General features: G+C 41.9%; 1 protein-coding gene across 3 annotated transcripts in view; it reads left to right on the top strand.

Moving 5' to 3' along the window:
- The window catches only part of PCYT1B (phosphate cytidylyltransferase 1B, choline), a 112886-nt gene that overhangs the window by 70763 nt on the left and 17769 nt on the right, over positions 1-24354 (top strand). For all 3 annotated transcript variants that reach the window (XM_004063925.4, XM_004063924.4, XM_019019509.3), the window contains exons 4-5: positions 13719-13870; positions 16567-16645. In XM_004063925.4, the coding sequence (XP_004063973.1) occupies positions 13719-13870; positions 16567-16645 (231 nt within the window). The remainder of the gene's footprint in view (positions 1-13718; positions 13871-16566; positions 16646-24354) is intronic.

The raw sequence follows: 24354 nt of genomic DNA, 5'->3' as shown, positions 1-24354 counted from the left end.
TGATTTCCCAAATGGTGAATGCCTTTTGGTAAAATTGTAAACAAAACAAAGTGCAATCTTCCTTTGATGTACATAGTAATTGCCTTCCTCTAAAATTATGTGTCTATCATAACTGTTGCAGAAATACTTTGTGATTGTATGCAAAACAAAGGCAGATTCTAGACTCAAATAATTTTATTTTTCTCAGTTTTTTATTTAATCATTTTTTTTTTTGGAGATAGGGTCTTGCTCTGTCTCCCAGGCTGAAGTGCAGTGGAGCAATCACAGCTCACTGCAGCCTCAAACTCCTGGGCTCAAGTGATCCTCCCATCTTAGCCTCCCAAGTAGCTGGGACTATAGGCACATGCCACCATGCCTGGCTAATTTTTCTGTTTTTGTTTATTGTAGAGTTGGGATTTCACTATGTTGCCCAGGCTGGTCTCAAACTCTTGGGCTCAAGTGATCCTCTGGCCTAGGTGTCCCAAAATGCTGGGATTACAGGCATGAACTAGCACACTCAACCTCAAATAATTTTAAATATTATGCAGGGACTTTCAAAAATCTTGCAGGGATGTGGGAAAATTCTCATGCGGAGCTGCCACATGCATTGCAAGATGACTAGCTTCATTGGCCCCTGCCCACTGAATGCCGGTAGCTGCCTCCAACCATTATGACAATTAAAGATGGCCCACAGATTTCCAAAATGCTTCCTAGAGGACGATGAAATCCTTGTTGAGGACCACTGTCTTAGACTAGGAGTCTTGAAATTTTGTTCCCCACAATCTCTAAAAGAATTTTGAAAAATCTGTATACCTTCTTATACAGTTTAAAGCAGATGTCTAAAATTTATATATCAGGCCGGGTGCAGTGGCTCACGCCTGTAATCCCAGCACTTTTTGAGGCCGAGGCAGGCGGATCACATGAGGTCAGGAGTTCTAAACCAGCCTGGCCAACATGGTGAAACCCCATCTCTACTAAAAATACAAAAATTAGCTGGGTATGGTGGCAGGTGCCTGTAATCCCAGCTACTCAGGAGGCTGAGGCACTGGAGTCGCTTGAACCCGGGAGGTGGAGGTTTCAGGGAGCTGAGATTGTACCACTGCACCCCAGCCTGAGCGACAGAGCGAGACGCCATCTCAAATAAATAAATAAATAAATAAAATAAGTAAATAAAATTTAGATATTTGCTTCTTAATTTAAGTAGTTATAAAAGATATAAATTCTGGAATATAGTGAGTATTAACCTTTTTAAAAATTAATAAACTTTATTTTTTAGAGAAGTTTTAGGTTCACAGAAAAATTGACTGGAAAGTACAGCGAATCCTTGTATACTCCTTTCCCGCACAGGCACAACCTCCCCTACTATGAATATCCTGCCCCAGCCTGATGCATTTGTTACAATCCATTAGCCTACACTGACACATCATTATCACCTCAAGTCCATAGTTTACATTAGGGTTCACTCTTAACGTTATACCTTCTATGGGTTTGGATAAAATTTTACATTGTCCAAACTCATAGATGTACATTGTATAATGACAGGTATCCACAATGATAGTATCATACAGATACTATTTTTACTGCCCTAAAAATCCTCTATGCTCTACCTATTCATCTCTTCCTCCCTGTAACCCCTGACAACCACTGTTCTTTTTAGTGTAGTTTTACTTTTTCTAGAACATCATATAATTAGAATTATACAGCATGTAGCTTTTTCAGATTGGCTTCTTTTACTTCATAATATTCAATTAATGCTCCTCAATGTCTTTTCATTGCTTGCTAGCTCATTTCTTTTTGGCGCTGAATAATGTTCCATTGTCTGGATGTACCACAGTTTATCCATTCATCTGCCGAAGGACATCTTAGTGGCTTCCGCATTTTGGCAAATATGAATAAAGTTGCTATAAGCATCCGTGTGGAGGTTTTTGTATGGACATACATTTTCAGTTCATTTGGATAAATACCAAGGAGTGTGATTGCTAGACTGCATGGTAGGAATATGTCTAGTTTTGTAAGAAACTGCCAAACTGTTTTCCAAAGTGGCTGTACCAGGAGTGGGTATAGCTCAGAGGTAGAGCATTCAACTGCAGATCGAAGTGGCTGTACCATTTTGCATTCCCACCAGCAATAAATGAGAGCTCCTATTGCGTCATGTCCTTGCCAGCATTTGGTGGTATCAATGTTTTGGACTTTTGCCATTCTAATAGGTGTATAGTAGGTTGTTTTAATTTTCAATTTCCTAGTGACATATGATATTGAACATTTTTCATGTGCTTCCTGGCCATCTGTAGATCTTCTTTGGAGAGGTATCTGTTAAGGTCTGTAGCCCATTTTTTAAAATCCAGCTGTTTTTTTTCTTGTTGTTGAGTTTTAGAGTTCTTTGTATATTTTGGGTAACGGTCCTTTATCAGTTGTATCATTTTCAAATATTTTTCTCCCAGTCTATGTCTTTTTTTTTTTTTTTTTTTTCGAAAAGGAGTTTCGCTCTGTTGCCTGGGCTGTAGTGCAGTGGCACGATCTTGGCTTACTGCAACCTCTGCCTCCCGGGTTCAAGCAATTCTTGTGCCTCAGCCTCCCGAGTAGCTGGGATTACAGGCATGTGCCACCACACCTGGCTAATTGTTGTATTTTTAGTAGAGACAGGGTTTCACCATGTTGGCCAGGCTGGTCTTGAACTCCTGACCTCAGGTGATCCACCAACCTCGGCCTCCCAAAGTGCTGGGACTACAGGCGTGAGCCACCGTGCCCGGCCCCCAGTCTATGCCTTGTTTCCTCATTCTCCTAACATTGTCTCTTGCAGAACAGAAGTTTATAATTTTAATGAAGTCCACCTTATCAATTGTTTCTGTCACAGTTCATGCCTTTGGTGTTGTATCTAAAAAGTCACCACCATACCCAGAAGAAATCCATCTGGATTTTCTTCTGTAGAGTTTTATAGTTTGACATTTTACATTTACATATAGTTTGGCATTTACATTTGATTTTTGTGAAGGATGTAAAGTTATGTCTAGATTAATTTTTTTTTTTTTGCATGTGAATGTCCATTTGTTCCATTTGTTGAAAGGTCTATGTTTGCTTGCCTTTGCTCCTTTGTCAAAGACTGGCTCTCTGTATATTTGTCTGGGTCTATTTCTGGGCTTTCTGTCTGTTCCATTGATGTATTTGTCTGTTCTTTTTGCCAATACCACACTGTCTTGATTACTGTAGCTTTATAGTAGGTTTTGAAGTCAGATAGTGTCAGTTTTCTGACACTTTCTTCTCCTTCAATATCAATTTGGTTTTTCTGGATCTTTTTCCTTTCCATATAAACTTTTATTTTTATTTTTATGTATTTTTTAAGAGACAGGGTTTTGCTCTGTCACTCTGAGGCCCTACTTGAGCTCCTGGAGGTAAAACCCACAAAAGTATTTGTCCCCTGGCTTCTTGAACTCTTAGACTTGTCCACATTGAGATGCCAGCGATTTGTCAGTTTAAATTTTCCTATCCCAGCACTGGTTCCTGGGGAGGTAGCTCTGCTTGTGGGTTTCTGCTCTAGTAAGCTAATATTCTCTCTATCTGCCTGTTTCTGTCTCCAATTTTGGGAGTAGTGGTTTGCCCTGTGACCTCAGTTCTCTGATGGATCTAAGAAGACCTGTAGATTTGTCAGTTTGTTCAGTTTTTACTTGTTGTCAGGACCGAGTGGCCACTTTTAAGCTCCTTACCTACCAGACTGGAAACCAGAAATCCAATATTGACATTTTAAAACAAAATTATGGGCCAGGCGCAATGGCTCCCGCCTGTAATCCCAGCACTTTGGGAGGCCGAGGTGGGTGGATCACTTGAGGTCAAGAGTTCGAGACCAGACCAGCCTGGCCAACATGATGAAACCCCATCTCTACTAAAAATACAAAAATACTAGCCAGGCGTGCACCTGTAGTCCCAGCTACTAGGGAGGCTGAGGCAGGAGAATCGCTTGAACCCGGGAAGCGGAGGTTGCCATGAGCTGAGATCGCGCCACTGGACTCCAGCCTGGGTGACAGAGCGAGACTCCATCTCCAACAAATAAATAAATACATAAATAAAAAACAAAATTGTTACCGCATCACTTTAATGCATCTATTGGCATCTAAATACTATAATGCTTTGAAATATATCATCAACAATTTACAAAACATATAACAAGTTATTTTTAACTTTTAAATATTTATAAGTTTCATTTTTTCCCTCAAACTTATATTTTCATTCTGCTTCTCTCCCATAATTTTTCCTAATGTGATGTGTTTTAATGTTTGCAAATCTTTTAGTGATCACTGTATCATACTTCTCTGAAACAAAAATATGTATATAAATTAGAGCATAACTAACCAAAGCACCACATTATATACACTTTGATAAATAATTATTAACATAGACATAAATTTGGACAGCAATGTATCTCTTAATGAGATGAATAGTATGTACCTGGAGATGTACTTATGGATGAATATAACTGACTGCTAGAATGAGGCAGGGTTTAACATCAATTTTATCCCTATTTTTTCCTTGTCATAGTTATAAGTGCTGCTGAAATATGTTGTTCATGCAAATGTGTAGATAGAATGGAAGGAGTTTGTTACAGTGATGCCACTCAATTCTTTGAACTTCTGAGTTATTTACCAAAAATAACAACATAATTTATTATTATTATTGCCATCAAAAGTAATTTTAGTGGTCTATCAAGTGGCAATTTGTTAAGATCCTCCTTCAAATTTGTTGCAAGCAATGGATTAGAAATGACCTGACCTGCAAAAGGATTTGTTGCCAAGCTATTAGAATCATTTGCTTTTTCTCTTTCTGGGAATTCTAACAAAAGGCTATATCAAGACTTATTAAACGACTCTTAATTATATCCCTTATTCTTTTACTTGAAAGCAACTTATTCAACTAGATATAGCCAGAAAGGGTTTGGGAAATGGAAATATTAGTAATTTAATTACATCATTGCCAATCAAGTAATTTTTGATAAAATGCTTTTATCATTTGCTTACAACCTTTTTTAAAAAACAAAATCTCAGGGCTACAGTTTCAGATTACTAACTTTGCAGAAAACACCATCCAACCAAATTGGCAAAACCAGTCCTCATTGTCAAACCTACTAAAAACCTACAAACCAAGAAAATGTCTTTTCAATTCAAATGCATTAATGTATTTTCAGTTCAAATGTATTAATGTATTTCAAGAAGCTTTATAAAAAACACTCAAAAATAAATGATAGAATGGATTATGTAAAATAGAATCAGTCAAGATTAAAATGATGTAGATCTAATATAATAAGTTATAAACAAGACAAGACAATAAATCAATGCACTTAGTTTGTAGTAATGCAATGTAATTTATACATAAAATTATGTGATATTTATAGGAAGAAGATTATGATTTTTAAAAGGCATGTTATTCCTTCTCTAAATATTGGCACACGTGTGTGTGTGAGTGTGTGTGTGTGTGTGTGTGTGTGTGTGTATATATATATATATCAAATTCTAGTGTTTGCCTTTTGGGAATAATCAAATAAATATGAAAAACAGAAATAGTTATCTTTAGTAGATACCATGACTAAACTTTTCCTATGTATTTAAAGATAGAAAGGGGGCATATATTATTAAAAAGTAATTGGTCTGGAGGCAGATAATAATTTTATTTTTTGTTATAAAGAGGTAGAAAATAAACATTATAGACAATGAGATGAATTAGGATGACCTGTAAATAGAATAAATATTTTATGATATAAGTTGATAACACAGGTTTTTAACTTCCTTTTTAAGTAATGCGTATGAAGTCTGTAAAAAATTATGTAAATGTTTTACCCATGTGTCTATTCCAATGTATCTTGAAAAATTTGATAATTCTAGAAAATATTCTAGTCACATTTCTAAGAAGCAGCAGTACCAGCCTATATAGCTTTGGTTTATTGAAGTGATTTCCAAGTAAATAGCTGGAAAAAAATGCTTACTCTTATCTACAAGAGAAAAGCCATTTTTAGGATTCAATATGAGTGTTAAGAATAGCTGAAAAAATGCTTACCCTTGACTACATGAAAAAGCCATTTTTTTAGCATTCATTATTTCTTTCCAATGCTCCTTTTGCTTTGAGTTCTTGGGCCTTATCCCTAAAGATCCGTGTGTTTTTTGACAATAGTTGGGAGAAGAGGCAAAGTTGTTGGGCAAAAATTTGCATTATTCTCCACTCTACCATACTGAGTTTCTAACACTAGGATTCACCTGTAACAGAAATGTGTGTAAGACAGGGAAAGACAGGAAGCTTTCATAGGTTCATGGTGCTTTGAATGGTCACTAACTGAGATTTCCATTTGGTTTGCCCTGAAGGCTAAATCGCCCTCCACCCCTTCCAATGCAACATATTAAGGTTTGGGTGGTGCCTTTCTTTTGTAAAGTGGAGTAAGCATGGCTTTGGACCCAGAGACTTTCTTGACCTAGTTAATATTAGGAAAGTGTACCACTGGAAGTTGAATCTGGACATTGATTCGTTTAAAACTACCTGTTCGTGGATACCTTTTGAAAAGTCTATGTGGCAGGGTGCGGTGGCTCATGCCTGTAATCCCAGCACTTTGGGAGGCCGAGTGGGCGGATCATGAGGTGAGGAGTTTGAGAGCAGCCTGACCAACATGGTGAAACCCCGTCTCTACTAAAAATACAAAAATTAGCCAAGCGTGGTGGCACACGCCTGTAATCCCAGCTACTTGGGAGGCTGAGGCAGGAGAATTGCTTGAACCCGGGAGGCGGAGGTTGCAGTGAGCCGAGATCACGCCACTGCACTCCAGCCTGGGTGACAGAGCGAGACTCCATCTCAAAAAAAGAAAAGAAAAGAAAAAAGAAAAGTCTTTGTGTGTCCATGAGGGTATATGTATCCTAGTTTAAGGAGACCTTTATCTTAGACTATCTTTCTGGAGAATGACAAACCAACCAACTTAATGGCAGACAATTCTATACTGAGGAAAGTTAGGGAGGTCTTCAAGAATAGGTGTCCTGTGTTGTTGGTTGAAAGGCTGGATCTTGATTACTGTATGTGTGGTCAACATGTAAAATGCTTACAGTGAGTTAAATGGGCCTGCCATATTAACTAGGGTCCCCTTTCCATATGCAGGTAGGTTTGCTGTAGGAGTTCCCCTGGGTGGAGCGAAGACTTCACTCATGAAACCACTTTGTTCAGGGCAAGTATGGGGACAAGTATTTGGTAGAAATACTTGGTATTTGTCAGAAATCATTTATTAAAGGACCAGAAACTGTGATAACTGGAGGTACTATAGTCTATTTCTCAACCTTAGGCAGTAAAAGACACCACAATCGTCATGGTTTTGCCCTGTGATTATAACACCAGCACTTTTTTTTTTTTTTTTTTTTTGAGATGGAGTCTCACTCTGTTGCCCAGGCTGGAATACAGTACCATGATCTTGGTTCACTGCAAGCTCCACCTCCTGGGTTCAAGTAATCCTCCCACCTAAGCCTCCCCAGTAACTGGGATTACAAGCATGCACCACCACACCTGGTTAATTTTTCTATTTTAAGTAGAGACAGGGTTTCACCATGTTGGCCAGGATGGTCTCGAACTCCTGACCTCAAGTGATCTGCCCACCTCGGCCTCGCAAAGTGCTGGGATTACAGGCATGAGCCACCGCACCTGGCCCAATATCTGCACTTCTAATTTTTTAAGCATGTAGCCAGTAATAATTTGAAAATTCTTCTATGCAAGCTTACCTTGTTGGCATTATTTTAGTGAATTGAGACTCTCCACTTCTAAAGCTCTTTTTTCCTCCATTTTAATTTACAAGTTTGTGTCATTTAAAAACAGACCAAGGAATTAAAATTTATACTAGTGTGTTTTTTTTCCCTAAAAAAATTTTTAAAGAGTCACCAAATAGCCACCTCTGCTTCGCAGGAGGGCAATAAAAATAACAGTAAACATACTACTACTACTATAGAAGACATAAAGATTACTCCACAAACTTGTGTTTATTTTATTATATTTTAATTGGAACTAAATATTCTTTAAGAGTCCCTTTTGCCTGACTGGTAGGAAATTCAGTCTCAGTCTTTTTTTTTTTTTTTTTTTTGAGACAGGGTCTCACTCTCTCGCCCAGACTGAAGTGCAGTGGTGTGATCTCGGCTCACTGCAAACTCCGCCTCCCAGGCTCAAGTGATTCTCCTGCCTCAGCCTCCTGAGTAGCTGGAATTACAGGCGTGCACCACTAACGCCCGGCTAATTTTTATGTTTTTAGTAGAGACAGGGTTTCACCATGTTGGCCTGGCTGGTCTCGAATTCCTGACCTCAAATGATCCACCCACCTCAGTCTCCCAAAGTGCTGGGATTACAGGCGCGAGCCACTGCGCCTGGCCTAGTCTCAGACTTTACTGGGCTCTCTTTACCTCCCCAGAGTCAAACAAGTGTCCACAATGTTTGTAGAAACAGGAGCGGGGCCTCCAGTCTTCAACCCAGGGCTATTTTTGCACTGCCCTCACTGTCTGAGCCCAGATAATTACTAGAAGGGAGCAGATTCATTGCACCTATCACAGTTCAGTCACCTGCAGTCTGTTCCCAGGTAGAACTCCCATGCCTAGGGCCTCACATTCTCATCTCTCTTGAGGTCCTGCCACTGGCATCTGCTGCTTGTGGGATCCATAGACATTTGGCCCTTTCCCTGCAATTTGGAGAGATCTCCTCTCTCATTGTCTTCTTCTTTCCAGAATACCCCTCAAGTTGCTCTGGCTTCAGGAAAACAGCAGCCAGGAAGGCAGGCTGTCTACTAGCAACTTGAGCTCACAGCACCTACAAAGGAGTCTGTACCACTGGGCCCTCATACCTGCTTGGAGTAGGGAGCAGGGAAAAGACAGAACACAAAATCTGAAGGAATAGATCCATGAATGATTGTATTTTCCTACTACTATTCGTAAATGGCTAACATTATTCAGCATTACTCTGCTCATAAAGATGATCAAATTTAATTCTCAAAACTTCACCATGTTTTAAAGACCAGATAACTGAGGCTCAGAGAGTTTGAGTAACTTTTCCGGTAATAGCAGAGCTGGGATTAGAACCCGAGTCTGTTGGGCTCCCAAGCTCAATTCCTATGTTGTATTTTCTCTCCTGTGGGAGCACAGTGAGCTGCCAGCATAGGTTAGTTGCAGCATGAGTTCCCAGATAGCTCAATGAATTCATCCATGGAATACCGCTGCCCAGAGCTCTCCATCTGGTTGTCAGAGTGCATTTGCCAAGACTCAAGAACAACAGTGCTGCTTTGGGCGTAATTAATGTTTAGACAATAACTGGTCAGCATGTTCAGCTGCTTCTTGAGGTCACTCCTGGGATAGGAAAATAGGACCCCGTATTGGCATAAACAGGATGTTTGTTTTCTTTGTGCTCTATCAGTAGGCCATTATCTCGGTCATGTAGAAGTTATACCAAATTGCTCAGGTGCAGATTCAGAAAGGGGGAGGATGTGGCACGGCCTAGTTTTGTGCTGTTTAAAATAGAAAATGGATGAATCTGAAATCCATTTCTGCTCAATATGATTCTCAGGGTAGTATTTTAATAAGGTCCTAAAAGAACATTCAAAAAGTCTTAGATTAGTTATGAAATCATATTGCATGGCCCATAAAGAATTCCTGTTTATGGGGTCAAAAACTAATATAGTCAATAAATCAATACATAGTTATTATGGCCCTACTACCTGTCCCTCCTGCCCACCTTCCCCCCCACCTCTGGGCATAATGGGTGATTTAAAGACAGGCAGAGCTCTTGACTCAAGTTATTTATAATATGCTTCAGGGTTTTCAAATGTTGTCTTTATCAGAATCATCTCCGAAGCTTGCCAAAGACAGAGCTATCTGGGCCCCACTACAGACTCACTGAATCAAAATCTCAGGGAGTGAGCTGGCTTTCTTTATATGTGTTTAACAAGCTCCTTGGGTGATTCTGATACTCATCATCAGTTTTCAGGCCAGACATATGGTTGATGTTGTTTTGGTAATATAAACTTTTATAATAGAAAACATCTCAGGAAGTATGTATAGGAGATACAGAGGCATATATATATATATGTATATTTATATGCATCTAGAAGCTCATTAGTCTCTCCTTTGCATGTATGTTGTTGAAATGTTCCTGTAGGCCAGGTGCGGTGGCTCACGCCTGTAATCCCAGCACTTTGGGAGGCTGACTCAGGTGGATCACTTGAAGTCAGGACTTCGAGACCAGCCTGGCCAACATGGCGAAACCCCATCTCTATTAAAAATACAAAAATTAGCCGGGTGTGGTGGCAGGTGCCTGTAATCCCAGCTACTCAGGAGGCTGAGGCAGGAGAATTGCTTGAACCCAGAAGGTGAAGGTTGCAGTGAGCTGAGATCGCGCCATTGCACTCCAGCCTGGGCAACAGAGGGAGACTCTGTGTCCAAAAAAAAAAAGAAAGGAAGAAAGAAAGAAAAGAAAAGAAAAGAAAGAAAGGAAAGAAAGAAAGAGAAAGAGAAAGAAAGAAAGGGAAAGAAGGAAAGAGAGAGAGAGAGAAAGAAAGAAAGAAACGAAAGAAAGAAAGAAAGAAAGAAAGAAAGAAAGAAAGAAAGAAAGAAAAGAAAAAGAAGGAACCTGTAGATAAATATACATCTATTATTGTAAATAATAATAAATATTTCTTGAGTATCTATATGTATCAGGCTTTGTTAATTCATTCAACAAATATTGTTAAAAGCCTACTAGGGGCCACGTATGGTACATCAGAAAATGAAACAAAAGTCCCTGCCCTCAGGGAATTTATAGGGGAACACCAACAATAAAACTAAATAAGACAGCTACATGAGACAAGTGTCATGGGGAGAAGTAACGCAGCAGAGGATCACAATTCAGAAGAGGGTGGGTCTACTTGGGAGGCTGAGGCAGGAGAATCGCTTGAACCCGGGAGGCAGAGGTTGCAGTGAGCCAAGATCGTGCCATTGCACTCCAGCCTGGGCAACAAGAGCAAAACTCTGTCCAAAAAACACAGACAAAAAAAGAAGAGGGTAGGGGGAAAGACTTGAGGGAGAGGAGGAGGTGAGCTCTATGAGTATTTGGAGCACAACTATTCCAGGTTTGGAGAATAGTGCAAGGCCCGGACCTGAGAAGAAGCATTCAAGAAACTGCAAGGCCGGGGAGCTGGGAGACACTAGGAGACTGGTCAGGGAGGCAAGGAGTGGGCAGAGGCGTAGGTCTTGTCAGCCACTGGAGGACTTTGGTTTTACTCTGAATGAGACGGGAAGGGTTCTGAATTTGGGAATGACACAGACTGACAAGCTTCAACAGGCTCATTCTGGCCAATGAGAATAGGTTGTTGGGAGTGGGCAAGGCTGGAATCAGGAGATCAGTTAAGAGGCTACTGCAGTCATCCCTGGGAGAGATGATGAAGGGGTGGGGATGGGAGCAGTGGAGGTGCTGAGAAAAACATGGCTTCCGGGTGTGCTTTGAAGGCAGAGCCTGCAGTTTTCCTGATGGCTTGGGTGTGGATTATGTGAAGGGGCTACAAAAGAAGGTTTTCCAAGGATGCTGAGTGTGACTGTTGGCTGTGCTTACTCTGTGGCCAGATTTGATTCTGGGTGTGGGCCATCATTCAGTTCCAAGAAAATGATCATATTTTTGTTTTTAAAACACATCTTGTGAGATTAGGCAGTATTTGTCTTCCTGTGTCTGGCTTATTTCACTTAACAAAATAACCTCCAGATCCATCCATGTTGCCATAAATGACAGGATTTCATTCTTTTTCATAGCTAAATAGTATTTCTTTGTGTTTATATACCACTTATATATGGAATCTAAAGAAGCTGATCTCATGGAAACAGAGAGTAGAACAGTGGTTACCAGAGGCTGGGGAAGGTAGGTGACGGGGGACAGGGAGAAGTTCATCAACGAGTACCAAGTTACAGTTAGGAGGAATAAGTTCTGGTGTTCTATTGCACATTAGGGTGACTATGGTTAACAATATTGTATATTTCAAAATAGCTATAAGACAGAATTTTGAATGTTCTTACCACAAAGAAATGATAAAGGTATGAGGTGATGGATATGCTAAATATCCTGATTAGATTATTATACAATGTATACATGCATGGAAACATCACCCTTTACCCCATAAATATGTTAATTATTATGCATCAGTTAAAATTTTTAAATTAAACACATATTGTACACTTAACATTAGTGAATTTATTGGCTGGGCACAGTGCCTCATGCCTGTAATCCCAACACTTTGGGAGGCTGAGGCCGGTGTATCACTTGCAGTCAGGAGTTCGAGACCAGCCTGGTCAACATGGTGAAACCCCATCTCTACTAAAATACAAAAATTAGCTGGGTGTCATGGCACGCACCTGTAATCCCAGCTGCTAGGGAGGCTGAGGCAGGAGAATCACTTGAACCTGGGAGGTGGAGGTTGCAGTGAGCCAAGATCACGCCACTGAACTCCAGCCTGGGTGACAGAACAAGACTCTGTCTCAAAAAAAAATTAGTGAATTTATTATAAGTACATAATATTTTAAAGAAAAAAATTTCATTGCAAAGAGCAGTCAGGGTAGTTCTGACTGGCCACCGCAAGGCTCTCACTGGGATCTTGGTAAACAGGGACTGTACCCACAATGATATTTCTTCCTGACACATAGGAGATCTTAGGAAAGCTGCCTTGGCCAACCAAAAGATAGGATAGTGAATAGTATTTATTGTTCAGTTTGTTTAAAAGCACTTTTTTTCTAAGTTCTCAAAACATCTTTTCTAAGGCTGATAGTGGAAGATATCCCCATTTGAGGGTTCAGGAACCTGAGATCTAGAAAATATAAGAGATGTGGAGGCCGGGTGTGGTGGCTCACGCCTGTAATCCCAGCACTTTGGGAGCCCGAGGTGGGTGGATCACAAGGTCAGGAGATCGAGACCATACTGGTTAACACGGTGAAAACCCATCTCTACTAAAAGTACAAAAAAATTAGCGTGGGTGGTGGCAGGTGCCTGTAGTCCCAGCTACTCAGGAGGCTGAGGCAGGAGAATGGCGTGAACCCGGGAGGCGAAGCTTGCAGTGAGCTGAGATGGAGCCACTGCACTCCAGCCTGGGCGACAGAGCGAGACGCTGTCTCAAAAAAAAAAAAAAAGAGAGATGTGAAAGGATGAACTCTACTAGATCAAACCTTTGATTTTATGACTTTCTTCTCTTGATTGAGTGACCTGTTGTGTAGTGACTGGCCCTCAATCCAGGGAACAGAAGTATATGTATTTGTGTGTGTGTCTGTCTGTCTCACACTTGGGTTACAAAGTACAATAATCTAGTAAAATAATTGGAACTGATTGTTCAAACCATTCAAACCTCCTGTAAATCAGGCCTCTTGGTTCCTCTCCTTCTCTCCCTCCTGTGTCTGTTCATTTGGTCATTTTATTTCTGAATGGTAATTTTCACTGAGGGGTGGGATAGGAAAATAAAAAGATATGAAAGTCACATTAGGTAGTGTAGAGAATAATTTTAATAGAAGCCACAGTGGAGAATGCAGATGTAATTAGCATTAAAATGAAATTCTGAATTGTCGGTGGATTTTAGCTTACTTTGCTCTCCAAATCCTTTGTTCCCTTTAAAAACTGCTTACAATTATGACAAGCACCTAGCGAGGCTGTGCTTCTTTTGTCCTGCTGAAGAAGCCTTGTCTGAACCAGGGTGGCTGTGAGTAGGTCCTGGGCCGAGTAATGGCATTTAATGCATTTGCCTGTTTTAGTTTGCAGTGATGATCTCACCCACAAATTCAAAGGTTTCACCGTGATGAATGAAGCCGAGAGATACGAAGCTCTCAGACACTGTCGCTACGTAGACGAAGTTATCAGAGATGCTCCCTGGACACTCACGCCAGAGTTTCTGGAAAAACACAAGGTACTTCTCATTCCCACATTCTCTAAGTAGCAAGATTAGGGAGTCTGGTTCTGCAGCCAAGACTACGGAAAGCCCAAAGTCTCTCTCAATTTCTAAAAGAGGTAACTTCAGGAACTGTCATGTGGAACTGCTTGATGTGGCACCTTTCTTCCGCCCAAGCCCGAGGACTGGTATCCTCTCACTTCTTTGAGTATGGGCCCTGGAGCTAAACCGCCCAGGTCCAAATCCTGCCTCTATCTCTTCCTAGTTGTGGGACCTTGAACAAGATGTCTAACCACACTGTACTCGCTTACCTCAACTGTAAAATGGGATGATGTTGGTATCTTCCTTGTGGACGTGTTTTGAAGATCTAAGAGGTAATCTTAGTTAAGCAGTTAGAACACTGGCTGGCCCATAGCAAGAGCTCCAAAAATGTCATTGTCACCACCATCACCACCGTCATTATTGATGCTTATCGATTCACAGGCATTCTTTTTCATGGGACAAATGAACACACATCTTATCCAGAAAGTCACAGGTCAGCCTTTAAAGAAAGAACTTTATATCTATGATTTTGTGACCCTGAGAATCCTACTGACATAAGATTTTTATTAGTTGGAAACATGAGAGATTCTTTTGATCTGCATCAAATTATGTGCTTTGTATCTCCCTACCAGCCCCACATTAGGAGCTATTCTTTCTTTTTATAAGCAGTACAAAAAAAATAAGATTAAGCTGTTCTAAGAATTTTCTTTTCTATTTTTAAAGCCACGATGCAGAAGAGAATAGAGAACACTGATAAATGTGCATGAGTAATAGCTGAAGAGACAATTTCCCAGTGAGAATAAAAAGAAAAAGGAAAAACTACAATATGATTTACTTCCAGTAATCACTACCACATTTTTACTAAGCATCTATTGTATATTCAACATGTGCTAGGCATTATGGGGGATACTTATAATGATAATGATGGCTGTAATTTATTGAGTATTTACCATGTGCCCGGCACTGTGCTAAGGGCTTTGTCATTATATGAATTGAATTCAATCTCACAGCTACCCTGAGAAGTTGTTATTATACATTGGAGAGGAAAATGAACTGTTTGAGTACTAAGAATAGAATTAATAATAATAATAATAATAATAATAAACATTTATTGAGGATATACTCCGTACTAATTGTTTTTCAGCATTTTTACATAATTATGTCATTTAATCCAGTGATTCTCAACTGGGGTGAGTTTGCCCTGAGGAACATTTGGCAATGTCTTGAGACATTTGGGGTTGTCACAGCTAGAGGGGTGCTACCAGCTTCTAGTGGGTAAAAGCTAAGCATGTGCCAATGCACAGGACAACTCCCGACACCAAAGAATTCTCCAGTCCCGAATGTCACTAGTACTGAGCTTGAGAAATCCTGATTGAATCTTTCCCCCAACTTATGAGTTATATAGCCAGCAAGTAGTGGGGCAGGGAATCATACTACTCTAAACTATCTCTAAACTACCTCTCAAGTATTTAACTACTGCTACTCTAAATTACCTCTCAAGGTAGAGTGAAACCCCATTATAAAGGGCTTGTTATACAGGGCTTTAAAATCTAGGCAAGGAGTGTTTGCTTGATGTTGCAGGAAACAGGAATAAAGATGAGCAGGCATGAGGATGACCAGAAAAAAACAAAAACAAAAACAAAAAAACCTGTTTAAGGAGGATACCCCATGTGACAGCAGGATGGCTTGGCGAGGAGGGGGCCTACAGTGAGGAAGGCCAGATACAAGTTGGTGTCAGTAATCTGGGTGACCAGGTCCTGGATTTGGTGTAGTTGCAATGGAGAGAAAATGATGGGCACACACCTACATATGCATGTGTGCACACAAACACACACACGCACACATCCCAGCAGAACCTAGGGTGAGAGAAATAAGTAGAGAAAAGAGGCTTATTCCAAGGTTTGGGTCTCCCCAAGACCCAAAATAAATAAAATAAAAGTGCCATTGGAAGGGGTCACTCGTTTTCAGGAAGATGAATTAAATTCAGGACAGGATGATTTAAAGTGACAGCAAGATGTGGTAAAAGAGAGGGATGCAGTGGGAATTAAGCCCACCTGGCCTGGTGCCCTGGCAGCCCACTAAACCTGGCCTGGTGCCCCAGCGGCCCACTCCAGTCTCTAAGCCTTGGGTAAATCTAACAAATTTTCTAGTTTCAGCACCTTATGTCCCAACTGAAGTAGTAACATGTGGCCTGCCCACCTCACAAGGTGGTTATGAGGATCGAATGAGGAAAGAGACAAATTCCTTTTCACAGTATAAAATGTGACCTAAGTGTGAGTGCCCATTGCCATCAATGGGACAGGAAATGAAGATTTGGGTTCCTCATCATAGGAGGGATGATAAAAATTCAAAGAATTAATGAGTTCTCTCAAGGAGAAACTTTAGATGCAGAAGGACAGAAGGCCAAGAAATCCTACTCTCTGGGGTAGGACAAGAAAGAGGGACCAGCAAAGGAGAGAAACCAAAACATTTATTCTTCTAGTTCCCATTATCTCATAGAAATGAAAATAGTTGGAAATACATTTCAGCCAAGGATTCAGGTCTCCACTATAAATGTAACATACAACTGCCTTATTTTGAAAAGGCATTATGAAGTCACTATTCCCCCCTTCAAATCTGCAGACATGCACATCCATCCCAGTGGTGACATCACTCTTCTCTCTCTTCAACAGATTGACTTTGTGGCTCATGATGACATTCCGTATTCCTCTGCTGGCTCTGATGATGTTTACAAGCACATAAAGGAAGCAGGTGAGGCATTCCCCTGTGCTCACCTGTCAACCACATCACAATAATCAGGTGTAATAAGAGACATCTGCCCTGGGACATCTGCAGTATATACAAACAGGGAGTTACAACTTTAGATGTCCCCCAAGCGGCTTCTACAAGCCACTGTTAGCATGTGCTAAGGCTCAGTTATGGCACAGATACCATTTAGGTATTTATATAGGAATGAACCTGAGCACCAAAGTGCTCAACTTCAGGTCTAAGGCTTAATTTCCGGGCTCATCAGACGAAAAGTGCAGGACCCCATTACTTAAATGGCAGCCATTCTCCTCATTCATAACTAAGTCTTCACAATGAGATTATTGGATACTCCCAAGAAATTTCCTTCCAGAAGAAGGTAGATAACTGGCTAGTTAATCATCTGGACTCCTTCTGTCCAAAGTTAGTCCTGCCATATTTCTAGTGTCATCTTGTCACATGTTAGTAATATTATCAGGTACCACATGTGGAGGCAAAAAAAAATGGGTAAATGTTTTAATGGCTTGGCTTATTTTCTGCTATTTTACTATCTACCATGCATCTCATCTATAGGCACTGTAGGTACACCCATGCATACCTTCCTACATACATTAAACCATTATCTGGCAGGTGCAGATACTATAGTGAGTTACCATATGCATAGGGATTTCAAGAAGTCTAGTGCTCCCTGCTTATACTAGAGCCATTGTTGACATGTGCCATCAGAGCCATCTTCCCCACTCCTGGGGACCAATGAGACTCCACTCAGCTTGCTCCCACCATTTCCCACTCAGCCCGCTGCCACTACAGCCTTTTCTTGGTACTCATGGACCTTCAGATTCTTGAGGTAGGATGGGCTCCTAAGGGTCACTGACCCAGGCTCCTATCTCCTTCTTGGCATCATTGCCAGCTCCTGGCAGAACTGATGCTTTTACATTCCCCATGATGGGGAACTCCCTGCCTTCTGAGGCAGCCCGTTCCATCTTGGATGGTTTTGGCTGTCATTGTTTAATATATGAATCCCCTGAGTGCATCTATAAGCCAGGAATTGTATGGGAGAAAATGAATAAGACATAGACCTCACCCTTGAGAGAGAGCAGAGACAGACATAAATAATTACCCAAAATATAACCAGCCTGTGGCAGAGTATATACAATACAGCAGGCCAGGGCAGCATGTTCGAAGGTGGGACTGTATGAAGCACAGCATATCTGGAGAAAATAAACATGTTAATGTAGTGTAGGGTGTGTGGAGGTGGGAGGCAGAGATGGAGACTGGCAGGACAAGCTGGTTGAAGCTTGCTTTCATTTGAAGTTACATGGAACCAAATACTGTTCTGAGGCAGGGGAGTGCCGTGATCAGGTCTTTTGTGTGGGAAGGAGCAACTGGGGGGCCATAAGTGGTTTCCATAACTAAACTTAACTAGGAAACCCCATTTCCACAGCTGACAGAAAAAAAAAAAACACTTGACATGTGAAATCATTCAGACTCTTCTAGGTTTGTACTTAGACTGTGTAGAGTAAACTTTTTGCCTTTTTCTCCTGAGGTGATCTAAGTTTCTGGAGCACTCTGGCCTGGCATGGGATGGGGATCTTTAGTTGTGAGGTCTCAAGACATGCTCAGCCATCAGCCCCACTTACCAGACCCCTGTGGCAGCCTCTGAGACTCTGTCATCTCCCCACTTTGGCCTGTCCTGGCCACAGCATCTGCCACAGGATTCCCTTCCCTGTGCTATAGGTGTGTTGCCCAGCAGTCATGCTGATCTTAAATCTTGGCTTCCTTCCATATTCCTCTAGAGAGTCCCCAGGAAACTTAAAAACTGTCCTCCATAATCTACTAGAGGGCAAGGGAAACCAGGCAATGTCAGTAAGCCATGTCAGGCCCTGTCTGACCTGCCCGCCATGTTGGCCTCTGTAAAACTATTTCTTTCCAAAATTCCTGGCCATAAACAAGGTGCCAGTGGCCCTGCACTGAGCTTTCTAAAGGGGTCTCTTCCCTGCCCCTGCCCCTGGGATTTGAACCTGAGTCAGAGCAAGGGACAGACCGCACTCCTGTTCTCTCATTTCTGCTGTCCGCCTCCCGATCCCTCTCTGCACTCCTCCCCTCAACTCCCAGAGGTGCTTTTCTTCTTCCTGGAGAGCAGAAAACTGCCCCTTAATTAATTTCATGCCTTCCCAGGGTTAATATACACTCCAGGGCTTATAGTCAAACATTCTGTACCCTGAGTCTACTCAGCCTCTGGTTCTTAATAGTTCAAAATACACTTCTGGGATTTATAATACCCTTTTTATACTCCTCAAAGCTTGGCTCTTCCTAGTGGAATTCTTGCCTTTCTTAACTCTTCTTTTTAAATGAGCCTTAAAAAGAGCCTGTTTTAGAAGTTGAAGGCTGAACACGGCCTCCTGTACTCTCAGCTTCATCTGCCTCCCCTTGAAGTCATCGAGGTCTCAGTGTCCATGGGAACAGGGCCTCAGGACAGACATGATCCCTAGAAATGAAAACAACATTGGATACTAGTTTGAAAAATTATTGTTACATAAAATGTATGTATTCTCCCTGATGGCATTTTTGTTGGTTCACGCTCCTTGTGGGCCAGCCTGGGAAGCTCCATGCCATCCCCTGCAGGGCGGGTGGTGGGGACTGTACCATCCTCTTAGGAAGGACTTCCTGAGAAGTCAAGAGCATTGGATAATGGGAGGCCTGACATTCTCAAGTCTCAATCTTGTTTGTGAGGAGTTCCAAGGAAGGAAACCTCATACACTTCGGACTTGGAAGTCTGCTCTGGAACTGGAGAAGAAACTGGCAGATGCCTCAGTTACATCAAGATGGGTTACAGCATGGCGTGATTAATATTTATTTATTTACTTACTTTACTTACTTAATTTATGACACAAGTTCTCACTCTTTCATCCAGGCTGGAGTACAGTGGTATGATCATAGCTCACTGCAACCTCGACCTCCTGGGCTCAGGCGATCCTCCCACCTCAGCCTCTCAAGTAGCTGGGACTACAGGCACACACCACCATGCCCAGCTAATTTTAAACTTTTTTGTAGAGTTTCCCTATGTTGCCCAGACTGGTCTCAAACTCCTGGGCTCAAGTGATCCTCCCACCTCGGCCTCCCAAAGTGCTGGGATTATAGCTATGAGCCACCATGCCTGGCCTGATAAATACCCTTTAAAGTCATTGTAAGATCTGAACTATGAGCCAGCTGCTCCTTTCCTAAAATTGCCATAAGGATTTGTTATAGACCAGTGCTTATGAAACTTAGATATGCCTCAGATCATCTGTGGAATCTTGTGAAAATTCAGATTCAGATTCAGTAGGTCTGGTGGGGCCAGAGATTCCCATTTCTAGTGAGCTCTCAGGTTGTTAGATGTTAGGTCCATAGGCCTCACTTACAGTAGCAAAGATCTGGACCAGGCATTCTCATCCAGCTGAGTTATCCCCAGGGTTTCTTGAATCAGTGTTTCCTGGGGGCAGTAGGTCCTTGGCTACCTTATAGTGTATAGGAATAAGCATTTGGTGGCAGTTTTCTTTCTGGGTGAGTGGCTGTCAGTGAGCTAAGAATATGTTGCTTTCCTGATTTGGGGAATAAAATGTCAAGTTCCAATTGTTTAGGTGTAGGAACAAGTCCAACATTTTTCTAACTCTAGCAATCCAGCATCCCTATTGTTGCATAAGAAAGTGACTCCTAAAGTTAGTGACTTAAAAGAGCCACTTGATTTCATTCATGATTTTGTGGGGCAGGATTTTAGCAGAGGCTTGGCTGGGTAGTTCTTGCTTGGGGTCTCTCAAACAGTTGTAATCAGATGTTGGTGGGGGCTGTGGTCATCTGAAGGCTCGACTGGGCTGGGGCTCCCAGGTGGTACACTTACGTGGCTGGCCTTGGATGCTGGCTACGATCACGGCGCTCAGTTGCAGTTGCCACTGGGGCATACAGGTGGCCTCTTCATGTTGCTTGGGCTTCTCACAGCATGGCAGCTGAAAGGTAATATCTAGAGAGAAAGCAATCTTGACAGAAGCCACAAGGCTTCTTCTGACTTAGTCGTGGAAGTCACACAGAGTTACTTTTGCCACATTCATTTGGTACAAGCAAGTCACTGAGGCCAGCCCAGATTCCAGGGGAAGGGAATTGGGCCATCTTTAATCCACCACAATGCCCTTTCCAAATTGAATAGTCAGGTAGCATTTTACTTGCCCTAGTAGCACAGGCTAAGACTCGATGTAACTTTTCCTATGTGCAAGGACCCTTCCTTGTGCTCCATCAAATCTGCTCTGCTGATTCCTTAGCAGGAGGGAGAATCACAGTAATGATCTATTTGGGACCCAGGTAGAGAAGGCCAGAATTCGTCATGGGAGAAAGATGCTCAGAAATGGCCTCAGCATCCATATTTGGCTTTCATACTCAAATCATGGCTTATTTTGAAAGTCAAAAGTCTCTTTAAATGAAACCAGAGATATCAAGGGCATGACTTAAGCTTTACAACACTCTGCTCTGCTTGTCAGAACTATGTGTCAAAATCCTCTAGCAAAGCTGGATGAAAAGATGGAGCTTAAATTAAATAGACTGTAAGGTCCACATTACTCATCACCATTCTAATATTGCCTACTACTGTTGAAAGTTTCCTTCATTAACATGTGCTTTGCTGCTTCTTAAAATAGCTCCATAACCAAATGCCGCAATTCTGAAAAGCATGATAAAAAAGGTTCTCTGATCATGCTCATTACCGAATATTTTTAGCAGAGCAATAATTAGGATTTGAAGGAAGCCGGGTATCTCATTATGTCAACAGAGGACTTGGCTTCTTTCAGAGACCTACCTCCCAACCAGCCAAAGCAAATCTCTCCCTAAGCCAAATCTACTTTCAGTTACTCAAACACAGAGACTTCACCTTCTGGCTTCAAAGAAAGGGTAAGCTCATGGCATCAATGTCTTACATGACTTGCTAAAATCCATTAGTCACTAGAGAATCGTCTTATTATTTCAGCAGGAGGGGTGTGGGTAAAATATCTGCCTGCTGAAAGATGGGATGGATTTCTCACCAGAATGTTCCCCACTGTTCCCACAAAGGTGGGGATGTTGTCTGAGTGTTCCCCCACCCACCAGAGCCTCCTGCACAGCTGGGTCAATTTGGGTGCTATTTATGTTCGTGTGTTTAGATGGTTACATCTTCTGCCTTCCATTTGGTTTTCCGTGTTAGATTCTTCCCTCCTAGAAAGTGATAAAAGAAGTGTTTGGCCTAGTGGCAAACCCCAACTGTCCTCTGACCATGGAACATAAGAAACTGGATGTTTTGTCTCTAACATCAGCAGTGCCACTCTGCTACTGATACTATAAATGTGCAAATGACATCAAAAGAAAGCTCCAAAGAGACACCCTCATTGGGGCTGCAAGATGGAAACATTCAGAGAGAACTGGGTTTGGAAGGGCACTTAGAGATCAATATTCATCTAGTCATTCATTCAAGAAATATTCCTATGGTGCCTGTTTGTCACCCAGTGCTGAGAATGTAGAAGAGGACGAGAAAGGCGTGATCCCTTCCCTAGTGTAGCTTATAGTCAACAAGACAGTTGTTGAACAAGTTATTTTATAAAGATCTTGCTGTATTTGGAGGGAAGGGGAGTGGTCCATGGGAAGGAACAACACACCAGAAGACCTAGTCTGAGGGTTGAGATATTTGCTTGAGGAAGTGACACTAAAGCTGAAGCCCAGTGGATGCCCAGGAGTTAACCAGGTAAAGATTGTGTCTGTGGCAGAGTGAGGGGAGGGGAACCAACCCTTTCAGGACACTGAAGAAACCCAGCATGGCTGGGCTGAGGCAGGGTCAGCCTACTGCACAGCTCCACAGAATACAACAGCAGTCCCCGCCTGCAGTTGTATAGCAGGGGGGCCTTGGTTTAGGGAGTGAAAGGGAGAGGGTCTGAGATAAAATTGGAGAGAAGCACAGGGAAGAGACATGCAAGCTACTGCACAGCCAAGTTAAGGATTTGACTCTGAATCCAGAGAAGAGCAGAAAGCCAGTGGAGGGTTTTGAGCAGACCTCTGACTTGCATTTAGTAAGAATGCTCTGTAGAACTTGCTCTCTGGGTTGAGGCAGACAAAAATGACATTGCTGGAGACTGGTTTTGAGGTTCTTGCTGTGATCTTTGACCAAGATGGTGTTGAATTGGTTTAGGATGGAGGAAAGTGAGTGAATTAGGGAAACATTTAAGAAGTAGATTGGGAACTTGGTTGGATGTGGGAAGTGAGAGAGAAAGAAATGGCACAGATGAGTCCCAGGTCATCATGTCCAATCACCTTTTTCTCAGCTGAGGAGACTACAGTTAAGTAACTTGCCTTCAGAGGGTTTGAGTGATTTGCCCACGTCTACAAACCAAGAACCCAGTGCCCTTGTCCCCAGGCTTTGTCCATCATACTGTCCCATGCCTGATGCCTCTGACTGAGTTGCTGTAATGATATGGGATAGAAAGATCTCAGTTGCCAACAACATGTCATTTCAGTTCACAACAGAAGTGTAAGCATAAACCTGATTCTTGCCTTTGTTAATATTTGTGACCTCTTTATAGCTCTATATCTGTTGATATACCCACATTTATCTTTGAAGACTTTAAGGAAGTTCTATTAGAACTTGGCATCCTCTGTGCTTGTTTATTTTTACTCAGCCCCACATATTCTAGATGAAAGGGCCTTTGAGTGGTGAAACTACCATGTACAGTAGACTGTTCTTAGGAAGATAAATCATCTAACCATCCCTACAGGCATGCCTTTAGATCAGAGATGACACAAATAGTACACTTTTTCTTCTTTTCCTTTAATATAATGTGAGCAGACTTCCTTGGAGATGAAGCAGAGTTGCTGTGATCTAATTCATTGACTCAGTTGTTAGTCTTCATTTACTTTCTCACTCAATTTGCATTTATTGAGCACCTTCCATGTGCTAGACACAGGGGCTGAGGTGGGTGCTGGGGATGCAAAGACAGTTAAGGCACTATCAGTGCTTTCAAAATGATCATTTTCTACATGGAGACAAATATTTAATTTTTTTTGTTTGTTTGAGACAAGGTCAGGCTGGAGTGCAGTGGCGCAGTCACTGCTCACAGCAGCCTTGATCTTGGACTCAAGTGATCCTCTCACTTTAGTCTCTGAAGTAGCTGGGACCACAGGCGTGCACCACCACACCCAGCTAACTTTTGTATTTTTTGTAAAGACAGGGTTTTGCCATGTTGCCCAGGCTGGTCTCGAACTCCTGGACTCAAATGGTCTGCCTGCCTCGGCCTTCGAAAGTACTGGGATTATAGGCATGAGCCACCATGGCTGGCCCAATATTTTTGTTAATGAAAGATAAGTTAGGTTCTGAATGTTGTGGATTCTACCTGATGATGTCAGAAAAGACTTCCCAGAGGCATAACCTTGAAGCTGGACTTTGCAGGATGAGGAAGAGCTTTGCAGTTAATATGAGCAGGGAGGGGGTATCCAGGGCAGAAAGGAAAGGCTCAGCATGGATAAACAGCAGGGGCCAGGCAAGTACATGGTACGTCCTGGAAACAGGTCTGGGATGATGAACATGTAGCATTTAAGGTAGGGAGGAATTCCACGGAACTGAGGCTGGAAGAGTCACTTGGGACCAGACGTAAAGTCTTCATTGGCATACCCAGGAGCTCCAACTTTGTCCTGTAAAGGGGGACCATTAAAGGAGATGGGTCAACTGAGGT

This window comes from Gorilla gorilla, chromosome X (assembly GCF_029281585.2).
Source record: "Gorilla gorilla gorilla isolate KB3781 chromosome X, NHGRI_mGorGor1-v2.1_pri, whole genome shotgun sequence".
Taxonomy (NCBI): domain Eukaryota; kingdom Metazoa; phylum Chordata; class Mammalia; order Primates; family Hominidae; genus Gorilla; species Gorilla gorilla.
Note: the sequence above shows the minus strand (reverse complement) of the source record. Positions and strands in the feature narration are given on the sequence as shown.